Source organism: Octopus bimaculoides, chromosome 11, assembly GCF_046866305.1.
Source record: "Octopus bimaculoides isolate indiv1 chromosome 11, ASM4686630v1, whole genome shotgun sequence".
NCBI lineage: Eukaryota > Metazoa > Mollusca > Cephalopoda > Octopoda > Octopodidae > Octopus > Octopus bimaculoides.
This window is the reverse complement of record NC_142938.1, coordinates 28,927,219-28,947,985: the sequence shown is the minus strand read 5'-3', so window position 1 is coordinate 28,947,985 and position 20,767 is coordinate 28,927,219. Positions and strand designations below refer to the sequence as shown.

At 35.5% G+C, this 20,767-nt stretch overlaps 1 protein-coding gene and 1 non-coding gene across 4 annotated transcripts in view; both read left to right on the top strand.

The window, feature by feature from the left end:
* The first annotated feature begins 5,067 nt into the window (after positions 1-5,067).
* LOC106874264 (protein phosphatase 1 regulatory subunit 36) overlaps positions 5,068-20,767 on the top strand; it is a 51,117-nt gene continuing 35,417 nt past the window's right edge. For 2 of the 3 annotated variants that reach the window (XM_014921925.3, XM_014921924.3), the window contains exons 1-3: positions 5,068-5,206; positions 13,195-13,256; positions 18,415-18,447. In XM_014921925.3, the coding sequence (XP_014777411.1) occupies positions 5,198-5,206; positions 13,195-13,256; positions 18,415-18,447 (104 nt within the window). In that variant the 5' untranslated portion in view covers positions 5,068-5,197. Of the gene's footprint in view, positions 5,207-11,842; positions 12,176-13,194; positions 13,257-18,414; positions 18,448-20,767 lie in introns of those variants that run through there. The other variant, XM_052971661.2, reaches the window with a different exon arrangement.
* On the top strand, positions 13,302-13,374 carry Trnav-uac (transfer RNA valine (anticodon UAC)). Its single transcript has one exon. It is a non-coding gene; the product is annotated as a tRNA-Val (tRNA).

Here is a 20,767-nt window from a genome sequence, read left to right as displayed (position 1 = left end):
AACGAATTCATTGGTTCACTCTAAGTAACTTGTAGTAAGTGAATGATTATCCCATCAACCTTAGACAGTTTTACAGCCTTGATAAAGACAGTTTTGAACTTTGTGAAAAAAAGTTTTGGATTGTCAGATGCTTCTGGAAAGTTACCCAAAACGTTCAAATTTTTGAGACTGAGGAACTCAAGTTTACCATTCCCTATGGAGACAAAAATTTTTCTAATTGATATCAATGTATCATACTAAATGTATGCACACTGTTAGAGGGCAAAATGTGGAATTATCTGAGATAAAATCTTTTCAAAGACTTGTTGGGTTAAAAACAATTGACATGACATCACCAGTTTTAGTTTTTCTATTATTATTGCACAGGAAATGTTCTGATGAACTTTCTCTCTTAGTTTTAGAATACTTTGTGTTGTTTTGCCTGACTCAAAACTCACATTGTCTTCATCCAAATGTTGTGTTTCTACGAATAAGGAAGTCTTTTTACAGTAGCTTTTTCCCTTGAACAGCCAGACTTTGGTACTCCTTTCTATCTCATTGTTTTCCTCCTTCTTATGACTTGAGCTCTTTCAAGTCTAAAGTAAATCTATTCCCTTCATCTTAATTCTCCTTCTTCATAGCCCCTTATACTAAGTAGCTTCTTACTTTGTTTGGGACTCGCTTATAAAAACATAAAGTCTGTGTTTATGCATTTAATATGATACACAGATGGTGATTTTAATTTAATGCTGTTTCATTTGTGTATACCAAGTGTTTCCCCAAATTTTAGAGTAGCTATTTGGAAAAAGTGAGGTATTGCACTTTCTACTGGCATGACAGATGTGAGAAAGCAAAATGCATTGTTCTAATTATGTTTGAGAACTTAAATTAGGCTTGCTTTACTTAACATTAAACAAGAGGGAAACTAGAAATGAAAACTTTTAATGTTCTTGACATGTTTACATCATTGAGGAAAACTAAATACAATTTTGAAATGTAGCTCAAAATTATTCATAGAAAAATAAACCAAAAATAGTCGCAAATCACCCAAAATATATCATTTTTTTCATCTGTTCCGGTTATTAGACTGTCTTGAAGAACTTTTAGTCGAATGAATTGATCCCAGTACTTTTTATTTTTTTAAGCCAGGCGCTTATCCTATCGGTCTCTTTTCTTTCAAACCGCTAAGTTATGGGGACATAAAAATCTAACACTAGCTGTCAAGCAGTGGTGGGGGTAAACACTAACACAACTAGAACACACACACACATATATATACAGTAGGCTTCTTTCAGTTTCTGTCTACCAAATTCACTCACAAGAAGATATGCAATGAGACTGAACCCAGAACCATGAGGTTGGGAAGCAAGCTTCTTACCATATAACCATGCCTCTGCCTATAAAAGGTGGCTTACAGGCTGCTACGAAGAATTGAACTGCATACGTCTCAGACTCTGATTAAGAGCTCTGTATGATTAAGTATCTCGTCTCATCTCACCTAGGTTGTCCCATAGGATGTCTCTTTTAGGGGTTTCATTTGTGCATACTATAGGAGTCACAGGGCACTGCTCCATGTGGTCCCACAGTTTCCATCTAACTAGGAATATTAGGGTCTCACCCATTGTTTTGTATCCAAGATCCTCTGCATGACATCCTGCTAGTTCGAAGTCAGGAATCTGATCTGTTAGGTCCTGCTGATAACTAAATCCACGCCCTGCTGCTGACGCTTCGATTTATTGCCATTAAGGTTTTGTCTGTCTCCTACCCTTCAACCTGTCTGGCTTAGTAAAATCTGCCTGAAGACTTCCCTCCCTCCAGCATAGCTCCCCGGGACAATGGAGCATACAGGCACTTCACCACGACAAGGTACTTGTTGAATTGGCCGTTGACTACACAGTAGTTCTTCTGCCCTTTGATAGGTCTTATTTTTCACCCCGCAAGGTGTCCAACAATCACCCTCCTCACCAAGCAAGTTTGATGGGGTTGCCAGTTTAGTCACCAACAATCCGACCATGCAACAGGTTGTACTGGGTTACATGTTACCAGTAGCACTCAAGAGCAACCTGACATGATTAAGCAAAGCAACCCCATTTTTCTTTTTAAAATATATTTCTTAAATTTATGTTGTTATTACTCCAAATAATGAGTATGTGTGCTACAATAGGAATTACTGAATTTGATGACATATAAGATGTACTAGTTTACCAAAAAAAATGTCTCAAAAAATCCCTCCCAGGTCCAATATGCAAAATTGGGCCTATATTACATGCTTTAATGCATTAAGATGTTTTTCCTAAATATGCTCTGCTGAAACTGGGGTGTGTTTAAGAAGCCTGTGTGTCTTTTATGCTATTAAAAGTTTTAATAAGCTCAGCTTTTCATATGTTGACCAGTTTAGTCTTTTGGTGTAGTAAGCTACAATATTCTTAAATTCTCTCAATTTCCTGTAATTCAGACTGCCTTATGGTCCCAACAGACGAAATGGAAAAGGCATTGCCCCAGAGGATTGGTAAGGGAGATGCACTGGAACAGCCGCTCTGATTCACAGGGCTCACATTTCTGGATTGCCATCTCTGCCCCGATAGCAGTGAGCCGGGATATGGTCCAGAAGCCAAGAATACCAGAGGTCTCCACTGCAGCTGAAATTGTAAAGAACTTTGACTTTATAAATACCATTGATGTACCATGGTGCAATGGGCTCTCCTTCCTCTCCCATAAGTTCTATCCTGGCATATAGTGGGTGAGGTTCAGATACAATGGTCTTTTGAACATTTTCCATTTAATAAATTTCTCTTACAAAGTACTGGCCACCCTTGATTGTAGTAGATGTTTACACAAGATGAAGCAATGTAAGATCGAAACTGAAACTATGTAGTTGCAAAGTGAACTTCTTAATCAGGCTCACCCCCACCATTCCAGTCATGCTAAGGATTTGGGGAAAAACAGCTGAATCTGGTCGCAATAAAAGTTGGCTAAAATAGTTAACATTTTAGGTTTACAAGAAAAATATATGTAAACAACTTATCTTTCATTTTTAATCTCTTACTTGTTTCAGTTATTGGGCTGTAGCCATGTTGGGGCACTGCGTTGAAGGGTTTAGTTGTACAAATCAGCCCAGTACTCATTTTGTAAGTACTTAGTTGGATTTAAGAAGCATCAGATGTGGTGTGCAAGAGAGACAACTGCGCTGGTATGGTCATGTGTTGCGAATGAATGAGGACAGCTGTGTGAAAAAGTGTAACACCCTAGCAGTTGAGGGAACCTGTGGAAGAGGTAGACCCATGAAGACCTGGGATGAGGTGGTGAAGCACAACCTTCGAACGTTGGGCCTTACTGAGTCACTTACTAGTGACTGAGACTTTTAGAGATATGTTGTGTTTGAGAAGACCCGACAAGCCAAGTGAGACCATGGCCCATGGCTTATGCCAGTGGGTGTAACCAGCCCACTTATGAATACCCCTCATTTATTGGACAATAAGCTTTGCTTGCGAAGACCTATTGAGGCAAGTGAAATCAAAATCAAAATTGCTGATGTGGCCGATGACAGTATCGTCTGATTGACATTCGTGCCGGTGGAACGTTAAAAGCACATCCGAATGTGGGGTGTAACTGGCTTACTTATGAGTACCCCTCATTCATTGGACAATGAACATTGCTTGCGAAGACTTATTGAGGCAAGTGAAAACAAATCAAAATCGCTGACATGGCCAATGACAGTACCGCCTGATTGGCACTCATGCCAGTGGAATGTTAAAAGCACATCCGAGCGTGATTGTTGCCAGGGCCATGTTTTGGCTCCCGTGCCGGTGGCACATGAAAAGCACCATTCAAGCATGATCATTACCAGCATCACTGTACCGGCACATGTGCGGTGGCATGTGAAAAGCAACATTTGTGCGTGGTTGTTGCCAGTGCCGCTGGAATGGTTCCCGTGCAGGTAGCACATAAAAAACACCTTTTGAGCATGGTCGTTGCCAGAACTGCCTGACTGGCCCCTGTGCCGGTGTCACGTAAAAGCACCCACTACACTCTCAGAGTGGTTGGCGTTAGGAAGGGCATCCAGCTGTAGAAAATTTGCCAGATCAGATTGAGCCTGGTGCAGCCTGACTCACCAGTCCTCAATCAAACTGTCAAGCCCATGCCAGCATGGAAAGCGGACGTTAAACGATGATGATGATGATGATGATGATGATGATGATGGTGATGATGATGATGATGATGATGATGATGATGATGATTATTTTATCCGTCTCTTTTACCGAAATGCTAAGTTACAAATCAACACTGATTGTCAAGAAGCGGTGGGGAGGATAAACACAAATACAGACATACACATATATCTATGAAGGGCTTCTACACACTTTCCGTCTACCAAGTTCACTCACGGGGTATTAATAGGCCGGGCTAATAGTAAAAGACCCTTCCCCACAGTGACGTACAGTGGGACTGAATCCGAAACCACGTGTTTGCAAAGCGAGTTTCTTAACCACACCGCCATGCCTCAAGAAAAACAAAAATTTCATTTAGGTACAAAAATACACATATACAGACAACACACACGCACGCGCGCGCATGCATATAGGTATATGCACACATGCTCACTTATAGAGACTCACATGTGTGTATTCTTGTACGTACGTATTAATGTTTGCTTTCATGTGAAATTATATATTTAAAAAAATTGCAATAAACTGAAGGATAACTCAATATTTTTTAGTAGAGTACATATTTATTAATATTTTTAGTGACTTCAAAATATCGGCTTGCTAGCCATTAACAGGTTGTATACATACATGCATGAATACAAACATACATACACATCTAACAATCACTCAATCTATCTATCTATCTATCTATGTGTGTGTGCGTGCGCGCGTGAAGACTTACACACATACGCCCACAAAAATGATCAATTACTTACAATAGGCACAACAAAGAGCAATAGATTCTATCGATCTCAGCAGTTGTCTGGGACTTTATTTATTTTATAACACCGAACAAATTATTATTAACAGTAAAGCACTGAACATGTTAACATCGTTTCTGCTGTGTTTATTAATTAACATGTCAATTACATATGTGTTAAGTACACGTGAGTTGATCAACAATGCCGTGAACCGGAACAATCTGTTTGATAGACGGTCGCCATGACAACGGCTTAAACACATTGTCATTTATTTTCAGAGATAAAATTTTTCGTGGAACCTCCTCTTGCCTCATGGATTTGGTATGTAGAAAAAGATTTTATTGCATCATCGTCATCACCATCACTTTTCTTGACCCTTTTAAGTATTTAAACAAGCCATATCAGGCCCAAATATTCTATCTGTTCTACGTTCCAATTGACCAAATGCAACCTCTCACACCTATCTAAAAATAAAGTATCACATCATTGAAATCTCGAAGTTATGAGATAATGCATGATTAATTCAAAAGAACGAGAATAAATAAGCACTAAAATATTTGACAGAGTAATCTGAATCCTAAAGGGTTAAAATTAAATTCTTCACTCAATAATTTATGAGTTTGTCGAAAATTAACGAAGATCTATGTGTGCAGAGGGGAGAGAAGGGGGTGTATCTGTCTCATGCACATCATCATCATCATCATCATCGCGTGAAGAATTTGAATTAAAAAAATGTCACGTGAGAAAAGCCGCCCAAATGCTTTCATGATGTGTATGTGTACGTATTATTGTGGGTGTATGACTGAACATGCATGTATACATGCATGCATGTATGTATGTATGTATGTATGTATGTATGTATGGATGGATGGATGAATGTATGTATGCATTCGTATATGTATATACGTGCGTGTGTATAAATATATGTCGTGGTGGGGACTCTAGGGTGTTCTCTCGAACTGCTAGAAATAACAGTGAAACCTCCCTCAAATTATACCCAACCATCTTGAAAAGGGACGGGCACATTGAATAATGTCGTTCTGGATATTGACTGGCTATGAGATTGACAGTGTTGTAGAGGCTTGAATAGCTTTCTTAACGTCTGCTCAGCTGAGTTTGGCATAGAGGTTAAAAAACAACTATCTGTGTTTGCCTCTATCGGTCAGCAGATCAGGATAGATAAATAAATAGACAGACAAAGAAAGAAAGAGAGAGAGAGAGAGAGAGAGAGAGAGAGAGAGAGAGAGAGAGAGAGAGAGAGAGAGAGAGAGAGAGAGGGGGGGGGGAGTGCGAGAGACAGGTAGGCAGACAGATAGATAAATAAATGCACAGAGTCATATTAATATAAAGATAAAATATTTACTTCATGAATTATGTATGAACTAGAGTGTTACCCATCATATGACGGGTAACTCTAGAAATGTACTTTGCCAGCATGGCTAATATGGCATACATATAATAATTACAATTTAACTTTTGTCGAATATCTGGACGATTAAAGAAAATGAAATGAATACGAATTTCCAAAAGAAACTGAATAAAACAAATGTCTTATTTGTATACTTGCAATAAATGTTGTAGCTCTCTTCTACTTTTTTATCTCCTTATCACTCTTCCCAGTTTCTCTTTGACGTCCCTCAAGAATTCGACGAAGTACTTTGTCCGAAACGTTATATCTTTGCTCTATAATCATCCTTATCCTCCGGGGCAGGGGCCTTTCTATTTCGTCATGAGGTGGTCTGAATTATTGGATAAAATTGTCTAGAAAATAAAACTGACGAGACAATTGTGGCCGGAGCGCCTTTGATCAAAGTTTGATAAGTTTGATCAAAGAGAACATTGTAGTGACACTCAAGGTTGAAAGGTATTTGGTGCACATATTGAAACAACGACAACAAGAACAATGACGATGACAATGACAACAACGAAAGCAAGAACCGCAACAACTGGAATTAGTATATTTCTACTTATTTAATTTGACTATGAACTTCCCTTGGACTTTTTCTTGTGTGCACACACACACACACACACACATACACACACACACAAACACACACACACACACACACACACACACACACACACAAGGTTGCAAAAAAAAGTCCTGTAGCATTTTTGAAATGATCACTAAAAACAACAAAAAGCAATGAAAAATCTTGCATCCTTAATTCATCCACATGGAAAAGGCCTGACAGAAAAAGAAATAGATTATATTACAAACTTAAAATGTAAACCTAGTATTTTTTTACGGCCTACCTAAAATACACAAAAGCAAGATAATTAATGAAGGCTACAAACAATCACCAGGCAAATACATAAATATCCTAGGACCCACGGCCTAAGCAATTTTCTAGACATCCTATTGAAAGCATTGCTGAAATACATCAAAAGTTTCGTTAGAGACGATCTAGATATGCTTGAGCACCTACCAAAAACAACTAATGAAGAGACATTATTGATTTCCTTCGATGTTATTAATCATTACACTAATATCCCACATGACCATCGAATAGAAGCAATAAAATTCTGGCTGGAAAAGTATCCCATAGAACTTCCGGAACGCATAAACCAGAGTTTTATTATCGAAACTTTAAAATCTATACTTCAGAACAATTATTTCCTCTTTGATGACACCTACTACCGACAAAAATGTGGAATCGTGATGGGAACGAATACAGCCCCTGTTCTTGTGAACTTAATAATGGGATATTTTGAATTCACCATATATGGAGTGTCACTGCAAAAATATGGATATCTATTTCACAGTTGTTTAAGAGAGAACTGGAAAAATAATCTAATTTATGCTATAACTTGTTCAGGTTGTGGACATAACTATATAGGACAGACAAGTATGGTACTTAGACGGAGAACCACACTACATAAGTAACAGATCCATTTCTCAAAGTATAGACAGATACGTTTGAGTGAGCATATAGAGAGATGTACAGGTAATATCCAACCAAATTGCAGTTATCCCCATATACCAGTGCGAAGAAACAATTTCTCTATAAGAACCTTTAAATTTGCCTCCTCTGTTCCCAATTAATAATAATCACCAGTTATCTCCCCTTAGATCTTTCAACTTGTTGATTCATTCACAAACTTCCATACAAGAACATACACTTAAATCTTTTTAAGAAAATACGAAATTACAATAATTTCAATGTCACAATTAGCAAAAGTGAAACCGGTCGACAAACACAATACTCTTTCATTTAAAATATGTCAAAATATATTAAAACTATGTAAACTGTGTGCATTTTCCTTCTTATATATATATATATATATATATATATATATATATATATAAATGAGAATGGTTGTCTGTGTGAATCCCTAAAACTCGAGAACTACACAACCAATTTCATTCAAATTTTACACATGCCTTACTTAGGGTCCCGGTTGTGTTTTATTCAAAAAAAAATGTTTAACTTCTTGCATAGTTCGAGCCCGCAGCAACATAATATCTCCTCCTCTATTTAAGTATTACGTGTCAAAAGTGAAACAAAAACACTCATGTCAAATACTTTCACTTTAAAAATGAAACTTTTCCACTATTTCAGTATCAAAACTGAAACAATCACATTTCGATATTGTAATGACAGATACTAATCCCACCAGTCTTCCATAGTTACTACAATAATAAAAGTTAGAGCTTTATATAAATCTCTCCAAAACAAAACAAGACAAACACGATTGAAATTAATTTAACTAATATCATAATAATTATGAGTGAAATACATCATTTCATCATTCAAAAGTTAATAACAAACACTACATATTCATTGATATATCATCACTACAAGCTATAATATTAAATTACCAGTATAAACATTAATTTATTAAATAGAAACTAATAAAAGTACTTGTAATTAACTATTATTTAAAGACCTTGCTATGTTTAAAGCTAATTAAAACTACAAGTATTAACACTTACATGTTTTATCAAACGCGGATATATATATCTTTTATCTTTTACTTGTTTCATATATATATATATATATATATATATATATATATATATATATATATATATATATATATATATATATATATATATATATATATATATATATATATATATATATATATATAATTCAGTTTTATGTTAGCCTCATGAAGGGATGGTTTCATCCAAAAAATATTGGTTCAATACCTAATATTTTAGGGGGAATAGATTTTCTTAAAATTATAGGTCTGTATATAAACTGTAGTTTATATTCATGCAAAGGAAAAAGAAAATGGTGATTTGAATTAATAAGAGTTTATTACCAGCAACAAATTGATCATTATCCTTTACAGCTGTTTCAGTTATACACAGTGAAATGAATTAAATATTAATTTCATTTTTCTGAGTATACCCTTAGATGTTATGTGTGTTTATTTGTAGATTCATGTCTGCTGTGATGAATCTACAAGCAAACATACATAACATCTAAGGGTATATTTTTTTCACTCTGAAGAGATTATGCTCAGAAATATGAATTCAATATTTAATTAATTTCGCTGTGTATAACTGAAACAGCTGTAAGGGATAATGATCAATTTGTTGCTGATAAACTCTTATCTTCAAAATCTCCATTTTCTCCTTTTCCCTTTATATGTGTGTGTGTGTATTTCCCTAGCTTTTTGACTCTTAGACGACTCACACATATATATATATATCTTATCTTTTACTTGTTTCAGTCATTAGACAGCGGCCATGCTGGGGTACTGCTTTGAAGAATTTTTAGTCGCATGATCGACCCCAGTACTTATTTTTTGTTAAGCCTGGTACTTGTTCTATCGATGTCTTTTGCTGAGCCGCTAAGTTTCGGGGACATAAAACCCACTACCTACGTGCACACACGCACACACACACACACACACACACACACACACACACACACACATACACACACACACACACACACACACACACACACACACACACACACACACACACACACACACACACACACACACACACACACACACACACACACACATATTCTAAAACCAAGGTTCCACGAAAAAATTTCTGCTGATGGTACCGTACAAAAAGCACTCAGTACATTATAAAGTGGTGTCAGGAAAGGCATCCAGCCATAGAAGCCAAGCGAAAAACAAACTATGGAACCTGGTGTGGCCCTAGGCCTTGCCAATTCCTTTCAAGCTGTTTAACTCATACCAGCATGGAAAATGGATATTAAGTGTTGATGATATATATATATCATCATCATCATCATCATCATCATCGTCGTCGTCGTCGTTTAACGTCCGCTTTCCATGCTAGCATGGGTTGGACGATTTGACTGAGGACTGGTGGACCAGGAGGCGAAACCAGGCTCCAATCTGATTTGGTAGAGTTTCTACAGCTGGATGCCATTCCTAACGCCAACCACTCCGAGAGTGTAGTGGGTCTTTTTACGTGCCACCGGCACGCGGGCCAGTCTAGGAATCTAGATCAGTGGAATTATTGTTATGACTATTTGTCCTATCAGTGTTATTATTGGTATTGTTATTGTCTAGAATATTAATGGGTTGGGATCCATTGTGGTTTTGTTCCAGTGTACGAGCGTTAGTGTTAGAAGTACTGTTCTCTCTTTTTTCAGCACATCACACTCTTTACTACTTCATACTAAAAATATCCGCCTTTGGATATAATAATAGATTACTTTATTTTTTCTGTCTCCGATGAAGGGAAGTACTGGATCTTCCCAGAAACAGCTGTAAGACTCTATCCATAAAATACTTCTCCAACCTTACCTTTGCTCTCTTTATCTTTTTGTTTTTATATATTTACATATACACACGCTAATACACGACTTATAATACCCAATCCTGTTCATACAACGACTGGGGCAAACTAGTCGGTATACAGCACTTACTCGGTATTACCTGTATACTCCTGGGTTTGGTTAAATCCAATACCCTCCTCAACCTTATCTATCTATCTATCTATCTATCTATCTATCTATCTATCTATCTATCTATCTATCTATCTATCTATCTATCTATCTATGTATCTATATATATATCTATATATATATATATATATATATATATATATATATATATATATATATATATATATATATATATATATATATATATATATGTATGTATATGTATATATATATATATATATATATATATATATATATATATATATATATATATATATATATATATATATATATATATATATATATATATATATATATGTATATATATATATAGCGTTAAGACAAAAGGGACAAAGTTTAACAAAAATTTGTGTGAGTGTGTGTGTAGGCGTGCGTGCATATAACAATTTTGTTTGTTAGTTCCTCGGAACTGGAATTTCGCAAGTTTTGTTTTTTAAAAGTTAGGTGATTACTTTGTTTTCATTTATATCCATATTTCTTTTTAAATTAAGAATTTTAGTTTCGTTAACTGATTTTAAGACGAACCCACCCAGCAATTTGCGGCGGTTGTTGATTAAAAGGTTATAAGTTTTAAATCGACCCACAGCGAAATTTGAACATAGGACAGCAAAATAATTAGGCATTGTGGATCTGATTGGCGTCACGTTCAGATATTCCCCTTAAATATCAGTTAACGAAATTAACATTCTTAATTGAGAAAATACATTAATAAAAACGAGAAAATAGCGAACCCCCAGCTCCTAGGGAAATAAGAAACAACGAAGCAGACATACATACATACGAATGTATGTATGCATGCATGCATGCATGTATGTATGTATGTATGTATGTGTGTATGTATGTATGCATGTATGTATGTATGTATGCATGCATGCATGCATGTATGTCGCTTATATATTTTTTAATCATTATAAATATTTCACTGAAGTTTCCAACAAAGATATGTATGTGTGTGTGTGTGTGTGTGTGTGTGTGTGTGTGTGTGCGTGCGTGCGTGCGTTTATGCATGCATACAGATATATCCATTTATACGTACGTACGTACCTACATAGATAGATACATTTCTTTTATTAGCCACACAGGGCTCAACGAAGATGGGACAAATACAATGTAGAGCTTTTCTTTTTGGGAGGGGGAAGGAAGGAAAAAAAAAATTGGTGGTGTCAATCAAAAGGGATCGTAGGAAGGGAAAAAGGGGGAGTTCGATCAAAAGGGATCGGAAAAAAAAAAGGAAAGGCCGATCAATAGGGATCGTGTATCACACAGTAATGTTCTCGTGTAAAAAGAGGGGAGGACAGTTTAGGTTTAGCCGTGGAAGGAAAAGCCTACGGAAAAGACCACGGTAACCTTGATCAATATTCTCATTGAAGAAACTATAACAGTAAGTGACTCTCTTTTGCCTTTTTTTATATTTTTTTTATAGATAGATAGATAGATAGATAGATAGAGAGATAGATAGATAGATGGATAGATAGAACGATATAAAAAAATAACTTGAGCTAGGGAATGTCAAAGCAAAGATACTCGTATTTCTAATTTACAACAAAAACAAACCGATTCTTTTGTGTTGTTTACTTTTTACGCTTGTAATATATTTCGGCTTTTTTTTTTTTGAGGTGGTGGTGGTAGATTTTGTCTTTTTCTAAATTATTTTTATTTTATGATAAAAATAATAAAAAGACAATTATATTCGTATGCGTTTGCGTGCAATCACCTAGGCAAAGGTTACCTGCCAACCGTCAAAGATAATGATTCGAGCTGTAGATTAAGAAAGTGAAAGTAGACGCATTTATCGAAAGAATTGTCATAATGATTCATAGAAGAAATAATCTTGGATGTTCATCTTTCTTTGAGACGGTAGGATGTAATTTAAAAGAGATTTGGCTGCTTTTCCTAGCACGTCAAATAGTACACTAAAGGCACTCTCGTTTGTTTGTTTTACCGATATATCGTCGTATCCCAACAACATTCTGGGCGATTAAAATCTAGAGAATCTGAAGGCAATGTGATGATTTTGCTAAATCTTTTCTAGCTCTCTCTCCCCTGCTCTCTCCCCCCTCTCTCTCTCTCTCTCTCTTTCTCTCTCTCTCTCTCTCACACACACACACACACAATTTCTCTTTCTCTCTCACACACACACATTCTTCCTCTCCTCCTCTCTCTCTCATTTTTTCTTTATTTATTTAGCTTAACAATATATATCGAGTTGTTTCTTCATTAACGTCTGTTGTTGATTTGTCATTAATAGGACATAAATTAATATTATTTAAATTTAAGATTTGTGGTTATCAATGACAGCCAAGAATGCAGTAATCATTAATTATTGTCGGGTAAAAGTATAGGCTCTCTTCTAATACGTTATATTTTCTCTTTTCATTCCTTCCGTGTGAAAATAATCAGAAACATCTCAGCCAAGGAAAATGGAATTTAAACATTGAAACTTGCAATCTGGAATTTAAAAGGTAAGTTGCTTTATTAATATAATAAATTGACACAACTATTTGTGAGGTTCTGTGGTGTAGTGGTTATCACGTCTGCTTTACACGCAGAATGTCGCGAGTTCGAACCTCGCCAGAACCTCTGAGCGCTAAATTTTTTTATTCTATTAATATGTTTATTTTATTCATCATTCCTGATCGATAAACATAAAATACCAATCTGGAGTCAATTTAATCAGCATGTTATTACTGAAAACCTGTGATAGTGTTCCTGTATGAGAAATTGTCTTCACAGTATTGGACGAGATATATAAGCCATCATTCTTTATACTTTTGTATAAGCACAGGGTGCAGTCTGGGTACATGTATTGTATAGTGGGCAACTGGGTATTTATTTCTGGGGTAGACATTGTGTTGGGTTGATAATTGTGTGATGGATATAACTTTGCATGGTAAGTTGTGGGTACAGCAGGGGTATATATTGGATATATGTATAAGTGTGGTAGATGCCATGTTGTGAATTGTGAGTATAATGGGTAGATGTGTGTGTGTGTGCGTGAGTGTGTGTATGTTGTAGGTACCAGTGGGCAGGGCCGACCTTAAGCCGATTGAACTGATTGCTCCCAATCAGGCCCTGCGCCGAAGTGGGGGGGGGGCAGCATTCAAGAGGCCACATTCTATACAGCAATATTTCATAAAGGTGGTCTCTCTGAAGTCTTTTAAAATAACCTACAAGGTCTTTCAAAAAAAAAAAAGGAAAAAAAGAAAAAAAGAAAAAAACATACTTTCTACACAAGATATCAAAAGATAAATCCATTCATCCAAAACTGCTTGGGTCAGCCACTGAATTTGAAGAAAGTTATTGCATTTTTAGTGTAAGAGTTAATATGTATGTTTGTATGTGAATGTTTAGGAGTGTTTATGGGGATGTTTGGGTAAGATATTTTTGCGTCTGTGAGAGTATGTGTGTAGGTGAATTGTATGTATATATGTGTGCATATGTTTATGTGTGTCAGTTTCTATAAATATGTTTAATTTTGGGGAAACTTTTTTATTTCAATAAAGTGTATTATATATATATATATATATATATATATATATATATACTTTAACTCTTTTTACTCTTTTACTTGTTTCAGTCATTTGACTGTGGCCATGCTGGGGCATCGCCTTTAGTCGAGCAAATCGACCCCAGGACTTATTCTTTGTAAGCCTAGTACTTATTCTATCAGTCTCTTTTTGCTGAACCGCTAAGTTACGGGGACGTAAACACACCAGCATCGGTTGTCAAGCAATGTTGGGGGACAAACACAGACACACAAACATATACATACACATACATATATATATATATATATATATATATATATATATATATATATATATATATATATATATACATATATACGACGGGCTTCTTTCAGTTTCCGTCACAAGGCTTTGGTTGGCCTGAGGCTATGATAGAAGACACTTGCCCAAGGTGCCACGCAGTGGGACTGAACCTGGAACCATGTGGTTGGTAAGCAAGCTACTTACCACACAGCCACTCCTGCACATATATGTATATATATGTATATATATATATATATGGCAAATGAAAAGCGGAAGATGGAATATACAAAATTTTATTATTAATCACGACAATTGTTTTGACACATCTAACATCGATTCTTCATGGGTGGGACACTCAATGACTGGTTCAGGAGCATTTGGCAGTGCAGATGTATCTTGTTGGGTGATAAATAAATACATCTTGTTAAAATAACTGTTCTGCAATGTAACTTCTCATTTTGTAGAAAGAAAAGCAGCGATACGGAGGAAATATCTTCATTTATATAGATCAAAAATAAACTCACAGATGGCAAAAAGAGGAACGAACACCCAATCTGGCAAGAAAAATATATAATATATAATATATATATATATATATATATATATATATATATATATATATATATATATATATATATATATATAGGTAAATGATAGGATTGCTTCAATTTTTCAGGGGTAGTAGGTATATTTGGGAACTAAAAGACAATAAGATAGAATATAAACTAAAGTGGCACATACTAAAAGTACCTAATTCCTATAACCCAACTAACAGATGCTGTGACCTCTGTCTAACTGAACGCCTCAAAATCCTAACGGCTAGTAATGACCTTTTAAACAGGAGATATGAATGTAGCCTAATTTGTCTTCACGCTAATAAATACTCATTCTCTAAGTATAATTAAACATGTAATACATTCCACTTCCTAAGTATAATTAAATATGTAAAAAAGAATTTTCTTTTTCTAAGTATAATTGATTATAATTAAATAGTAAAAAGACCAGAGTTAGCCCCCTTTTCACCTAAATTTAGGGTTGCTCCCCTTTACTAACACTGTGGGTGCTAAGAATATACGACACCTACCTCAATTCTAACAACATCACGTGGAAATGCATCTGATTAAAATCGGAATTATGAACTTAAATAGCACCCATCCTACATCCCCCTCCAGGAAAACCAACACAATTTCGACTAAAACGTAAGGCTTTCTTTACCTAACACTATTATTATACCACCATATGCATTAATATATCCACTAATTGTTCCTCCTACATCTCTCACACCATGAACTCTTAACATACTCCTCAACATTCTGAAGAGATCTGCCAAGCCATTTGGCAAATTGAAACGTGCGTAAATGACTCATTATATAATCTCCACATAATTAAAACAATGGCTAACTAGCCCAACCGAACTGCTTCTTCTTGTGTTTGTTTCTCCATTCTCCACATAACTATATATATATATATACACATATATAATATATATATATGTTTGTATATGTTTAATTTTGGGGAAACTTATTTCAATAAAGTGTATTTTATATAATATAAATATATATAATAATAATAATAAATTCTCGTATATTCTATCTTCCGTCTTTCATTTGCCATTTATATATATATATATATATATATATATATATATAATTATGTGTATTTCTTCTATCTTAATGAATAAAAATTCTTCTGATAGAATAAATGGGTTAATAGAAACCAATGTAGCAAAGAACACAAAATAACTGTGGTTTAGTTCCTGTTTTTAAGGCAGGAACTCCTTGAAATTTTGGGTATTTGAGTATATTTAAGAATTTAAGGAATGGAGAAAACGCATGTTATAATTGCATACTTTATTCCTACATATGTTTCAAAGGATTACAACCTGTGTGATCCATAAGGATCTTTGATATTAAAATTGTATTTGTGTGTATCAATATGCATGTATGTGTGTATTTGTGTATATGTATTTATGTATGCATGTACGTTCTCACACATTTATAGGTATGTATTGTCCAACCCACTATCCGGCAGCGTCCAATTCTCTAACGGTTTTTTTCAAATGAATTAAGTCATAACCTTATCCATCTATTGTTTTCATAATCGGTCATAATGTCTTACGTTTAAGATGATTCCCATGCTTTCCCTGATGAGAAGGTTACAATTTTAATATCAAAGATCCCTATGGATCACACAGGTTGTAATCCTTTGAAACATGTAGGAATAAAGTATGCAATTATAACATGCATTTTCTCCATTCCTTAAATTCTTATATATATATATATATATATATATATATATATATATATATATATATATATATGTATGTATATGTATATATGTAGAAATGTATATATGTATATATACGTATACTAGCAGCTAAACCCGGTTTCACCCGGTCTGTTTGGATGATGTGGCTGTGATTGTTTTCGGTTAGGCATAATCTATAACAGCATTTCCCAACCTGATCATTTCGTGTCCCGTTTCGATTGCAGCCTACAGCTGCATGAAGATTTCACCCCCTCCTGTCAGAAAATAGCTTCAGGAGTTGTGAAGAAAGAATTTGTACGTAGTCTGTTTGTGAGAGCTATTCTATTGGACGTCTGTCTAATCATTAAAAGATTTATTTAATTATGAACATAGAAAGAAATTATACAATAATCGCAATTTTTGTAAGCAGTTTTATCCGTAAAAATTTTATTTGCAGAGAGCAGAAACTGGAAGATATATGAAATGGACGTGCATGTGTGTGTGTATATGTGAGAGAGAAAGAGGGTAAGAAAGAGAGATAGAGTGAGCAAGTGAATTTGTGTGTTATTGACTTATGTTGGCTGGCACAGCAAGTATGAAGCTTTTGAGGCGGCAGATGACGGGTGATTTGGAAGATAAACAATTTATATTATAGAAATTGATACATACCTGTTGAAGATTAAAATGTATGCAAGAGTTATTGTTTTCGATGCGTGTATAATCATAGAGAAACTGGAAGACATGAAATGTCCGTTTGTGTGTGTATGTACATGTATTTTTGGCGGGATTTTTGCATTTAGCAGGAGTTGGTTTGTGTTTTATCTCTCGATCAATGGCCGGACAAGTGAAAAGGAAAGGCGATCTTTTGAAGTGGGCGTTGAATGAAGAGACATGGACAGTTTTATGACTGAACTTCTTTTGAAGTTGTGATGAGAGGGGAGAATTGATGTGCATGCATATTTCTGTGTGTGTGTGATTGTGTATGTTTGATGGGGTGTGCGTGACAGAGATGGAGCTTTACTTCTAAGCTACAGCCCCTCCCACCTGCTAAGTAGAATGCATCATTAACACTGATTGTAATCAGCTACAGAATAGAAGTGGGATGAGTTAGAGGGTGGTGAATCAACTGCTCAAACAATGAACTGACACCTCAACAACTTGTGAATGTAGCTATCCACATAGAATAGCGTCAGTTACATAAAGATGAAGATGACAATGATGATGTTGATGATGATGATGAAAATGACAATGATGATGTCATTGATGATGATGATGATGATGATGATGATGATAGTGATGATGATGACAACAATAACAACAATGACAACAATGATGACAGTGACACCACTGATGCTGATGACTAATGATGGCAATGACAATGATGAAGACATTCTGGATGGTGATAATGATGATGATAGTGATAATTATGATAATGACAATGATGATGACAATGACAATGATGAATGCAATGATGTTGATGACGATGATGATGATGATGATGATGATGATGATGATGACAGTGACAGTGATGACTATGATGATGACATTAATGAACCTAGTACTTTTCCAATGTTATAAAAATGTTTTGTTTTTTCCTTTCCAGATTTCACATAACTCCTGATATTTCATTAACCACGTAAGTCTACACACAATTTCCTTACTTAACTACAACAAATACCCAACGTAAATGACAGACAGGGTGATGGGTGGTGAGATGGTGGTGAGATGGCAGGAAACTGACCAGAAGTGTCAGCTGTCCACAGCCAGTAGACTAAAGTGACACTTGTTTACTGATCATGCTTCAAGAACCCTGCAGAGTATTCTTACAGTTTGAAGCAATGATGATTTTTATAGGTATTCTATCTTTACGTTCATTATTATTGTTGTGATCACCACCACCACCACCACCACCACCACCACCACTTGTACCATGCTTGTATCATTTGTTAGCATTTATTTATTATTTTTATTAGCATTATTATTATTATATCATTTTCTCTTTATCACAGGTTTTGCTGGAGCTCTTGGACTTTTGCATGCATAGCGGGTTTATTACCTGCAGCCTACAGTACCATGCTATCTGTTCTTTTCAGCTATCTAATACTTTCCTGATTATTCTAGCTGTGTCAAGGAGGCAAAACTTTTGTAACAGTTCTGCTGAACACTCTATTCCAATTTCCTTTATATTCCTCTTAATGCCTTCTGATACACTACCCAAGGACCTAACAATAATTGACACTATCTTCACCTTCATTTTCCATGGCTGGGCTATTTTGTACTTAGGAGGGTTGTATCTATCTATCTTTTCACCTTCCTTCTTGACTATTTGTGGGTCAAAGGGGCATGCGACGTCAACTATATAGCATATGTGGTGCACCTTGTCCATCACCACTATGTCCGGTCTGTTATGATCTAGCACCTGATCTGTTTGGATTGGGAAATCCCAGAGGAATTTGCTAGTCTCTGACTTTGCCACTCACTGCAGTTTGTTCTCATACCACATCTTGCCTCTTCCTAGCACCCACTTTTCGCACAGTTTCCAATGTAGCACTTTTGCAACCTGGTCGTGTTGCCACAACTTGTAGTGATTTTGGGAAAGTCTAAGGCATTCATTTGTGATATGAGCAATGATTTCATCCACTCTATTGCAGATGTGGCACAGCAGAGACACTTACTCATTCCTCAGATTGACCCTCCAGTTCATGACCAAAGCTTGGACCTGCACTGCTAGTATAGTGCTCTCAGTCTCTTTTTTTAGGGTTCCTTTCATCAGTCATTCCCACCTATTTTTCCAGCAACTTCCGTTGTGGCTACATGGAATTGACTGTGTAGTCCCTTCTTGCATAATTCTTCTTCATGTCGTTTTTGTTGTTGTGGTTCTTCTTCTTCTTCTTCTTCTTCTTCTTCTTCTTCTTCTTCTTCTTCTTCTTCTTCTTCTTCTTCTTCTTATTATTATTATTATTATTATTATTATTATTATTATTATTATTATTATTATTATTATTATTATCTCTGCTTTAACGAAATCAGAGGTAGTTTTCAGTCATGTTTGTTTATTTGTCCATGGATAAGATATCACAAGAACTGCTAGATGGACTCGGATGAAACTTTCAGGGATGTTTGGCCTCATGACTAGCATGAACTGATTAGATTTTGGGATTGATCTGGTACCAGACAAGGATTATTTGTTATATTTACTGTACTTTACATGAAGTATTATGATCTTATGTTGACTTTCAAGTCTTTCTCTGATTATCTCCCTTGAAAGCATGCTCATGGTTTCCATGTAAGTTATGGTGGCATTACTGTTTCCAAAGTTTTATTTTCATTGCTCTATTATTAATTTTACTTGCATCTCTATGTTGGTAGAAATTGAAGGATAAAGAAATCAAACTACATAAACAAATGGCAGCAAAACCATTCAGAAATTAAATAACACTAACATATTCAGTAACAATAATAGATTTAATTTATCCATACTGTTGGTAGTGTTGTCAATTCTGCATTTCACATAGTTTGTTGTTAACACTTGTTCTTGAGTTCCACATATAAGTGCTTCTGTCTCTATCTTCAGGTCGCTCCTCCTCATCCATAGCCACTGGTCTTCTGTATCTGTCTTGGAGTTTGTATCTCTTGCAAACTGGTGATATATTTTTCCTTCCAAGCTGTTTTTTTTGTGTTCTTTTTATCTTTAAGTTTTTCTTTCTTTACACAATTCTCAGTTTTAATGATGCCAGCCTTCTTCGCTTGTTTCAACAATGGTGCTACAGCATTTTTTACATACCACCCTAAGCTGTTTTCTTTTGCTTCAATACAATCATGGCAACTGATCAAACTTCCCCCACCCTTTCTTCTGGACAAGTATAGCCTGTCAGTGTCACTTTTAGGGTGGAAGGCTTCTATTATTATTAAGTGTGGTGGATTGGCAGAATCAGTTGAGTAACAGACAAAATTCC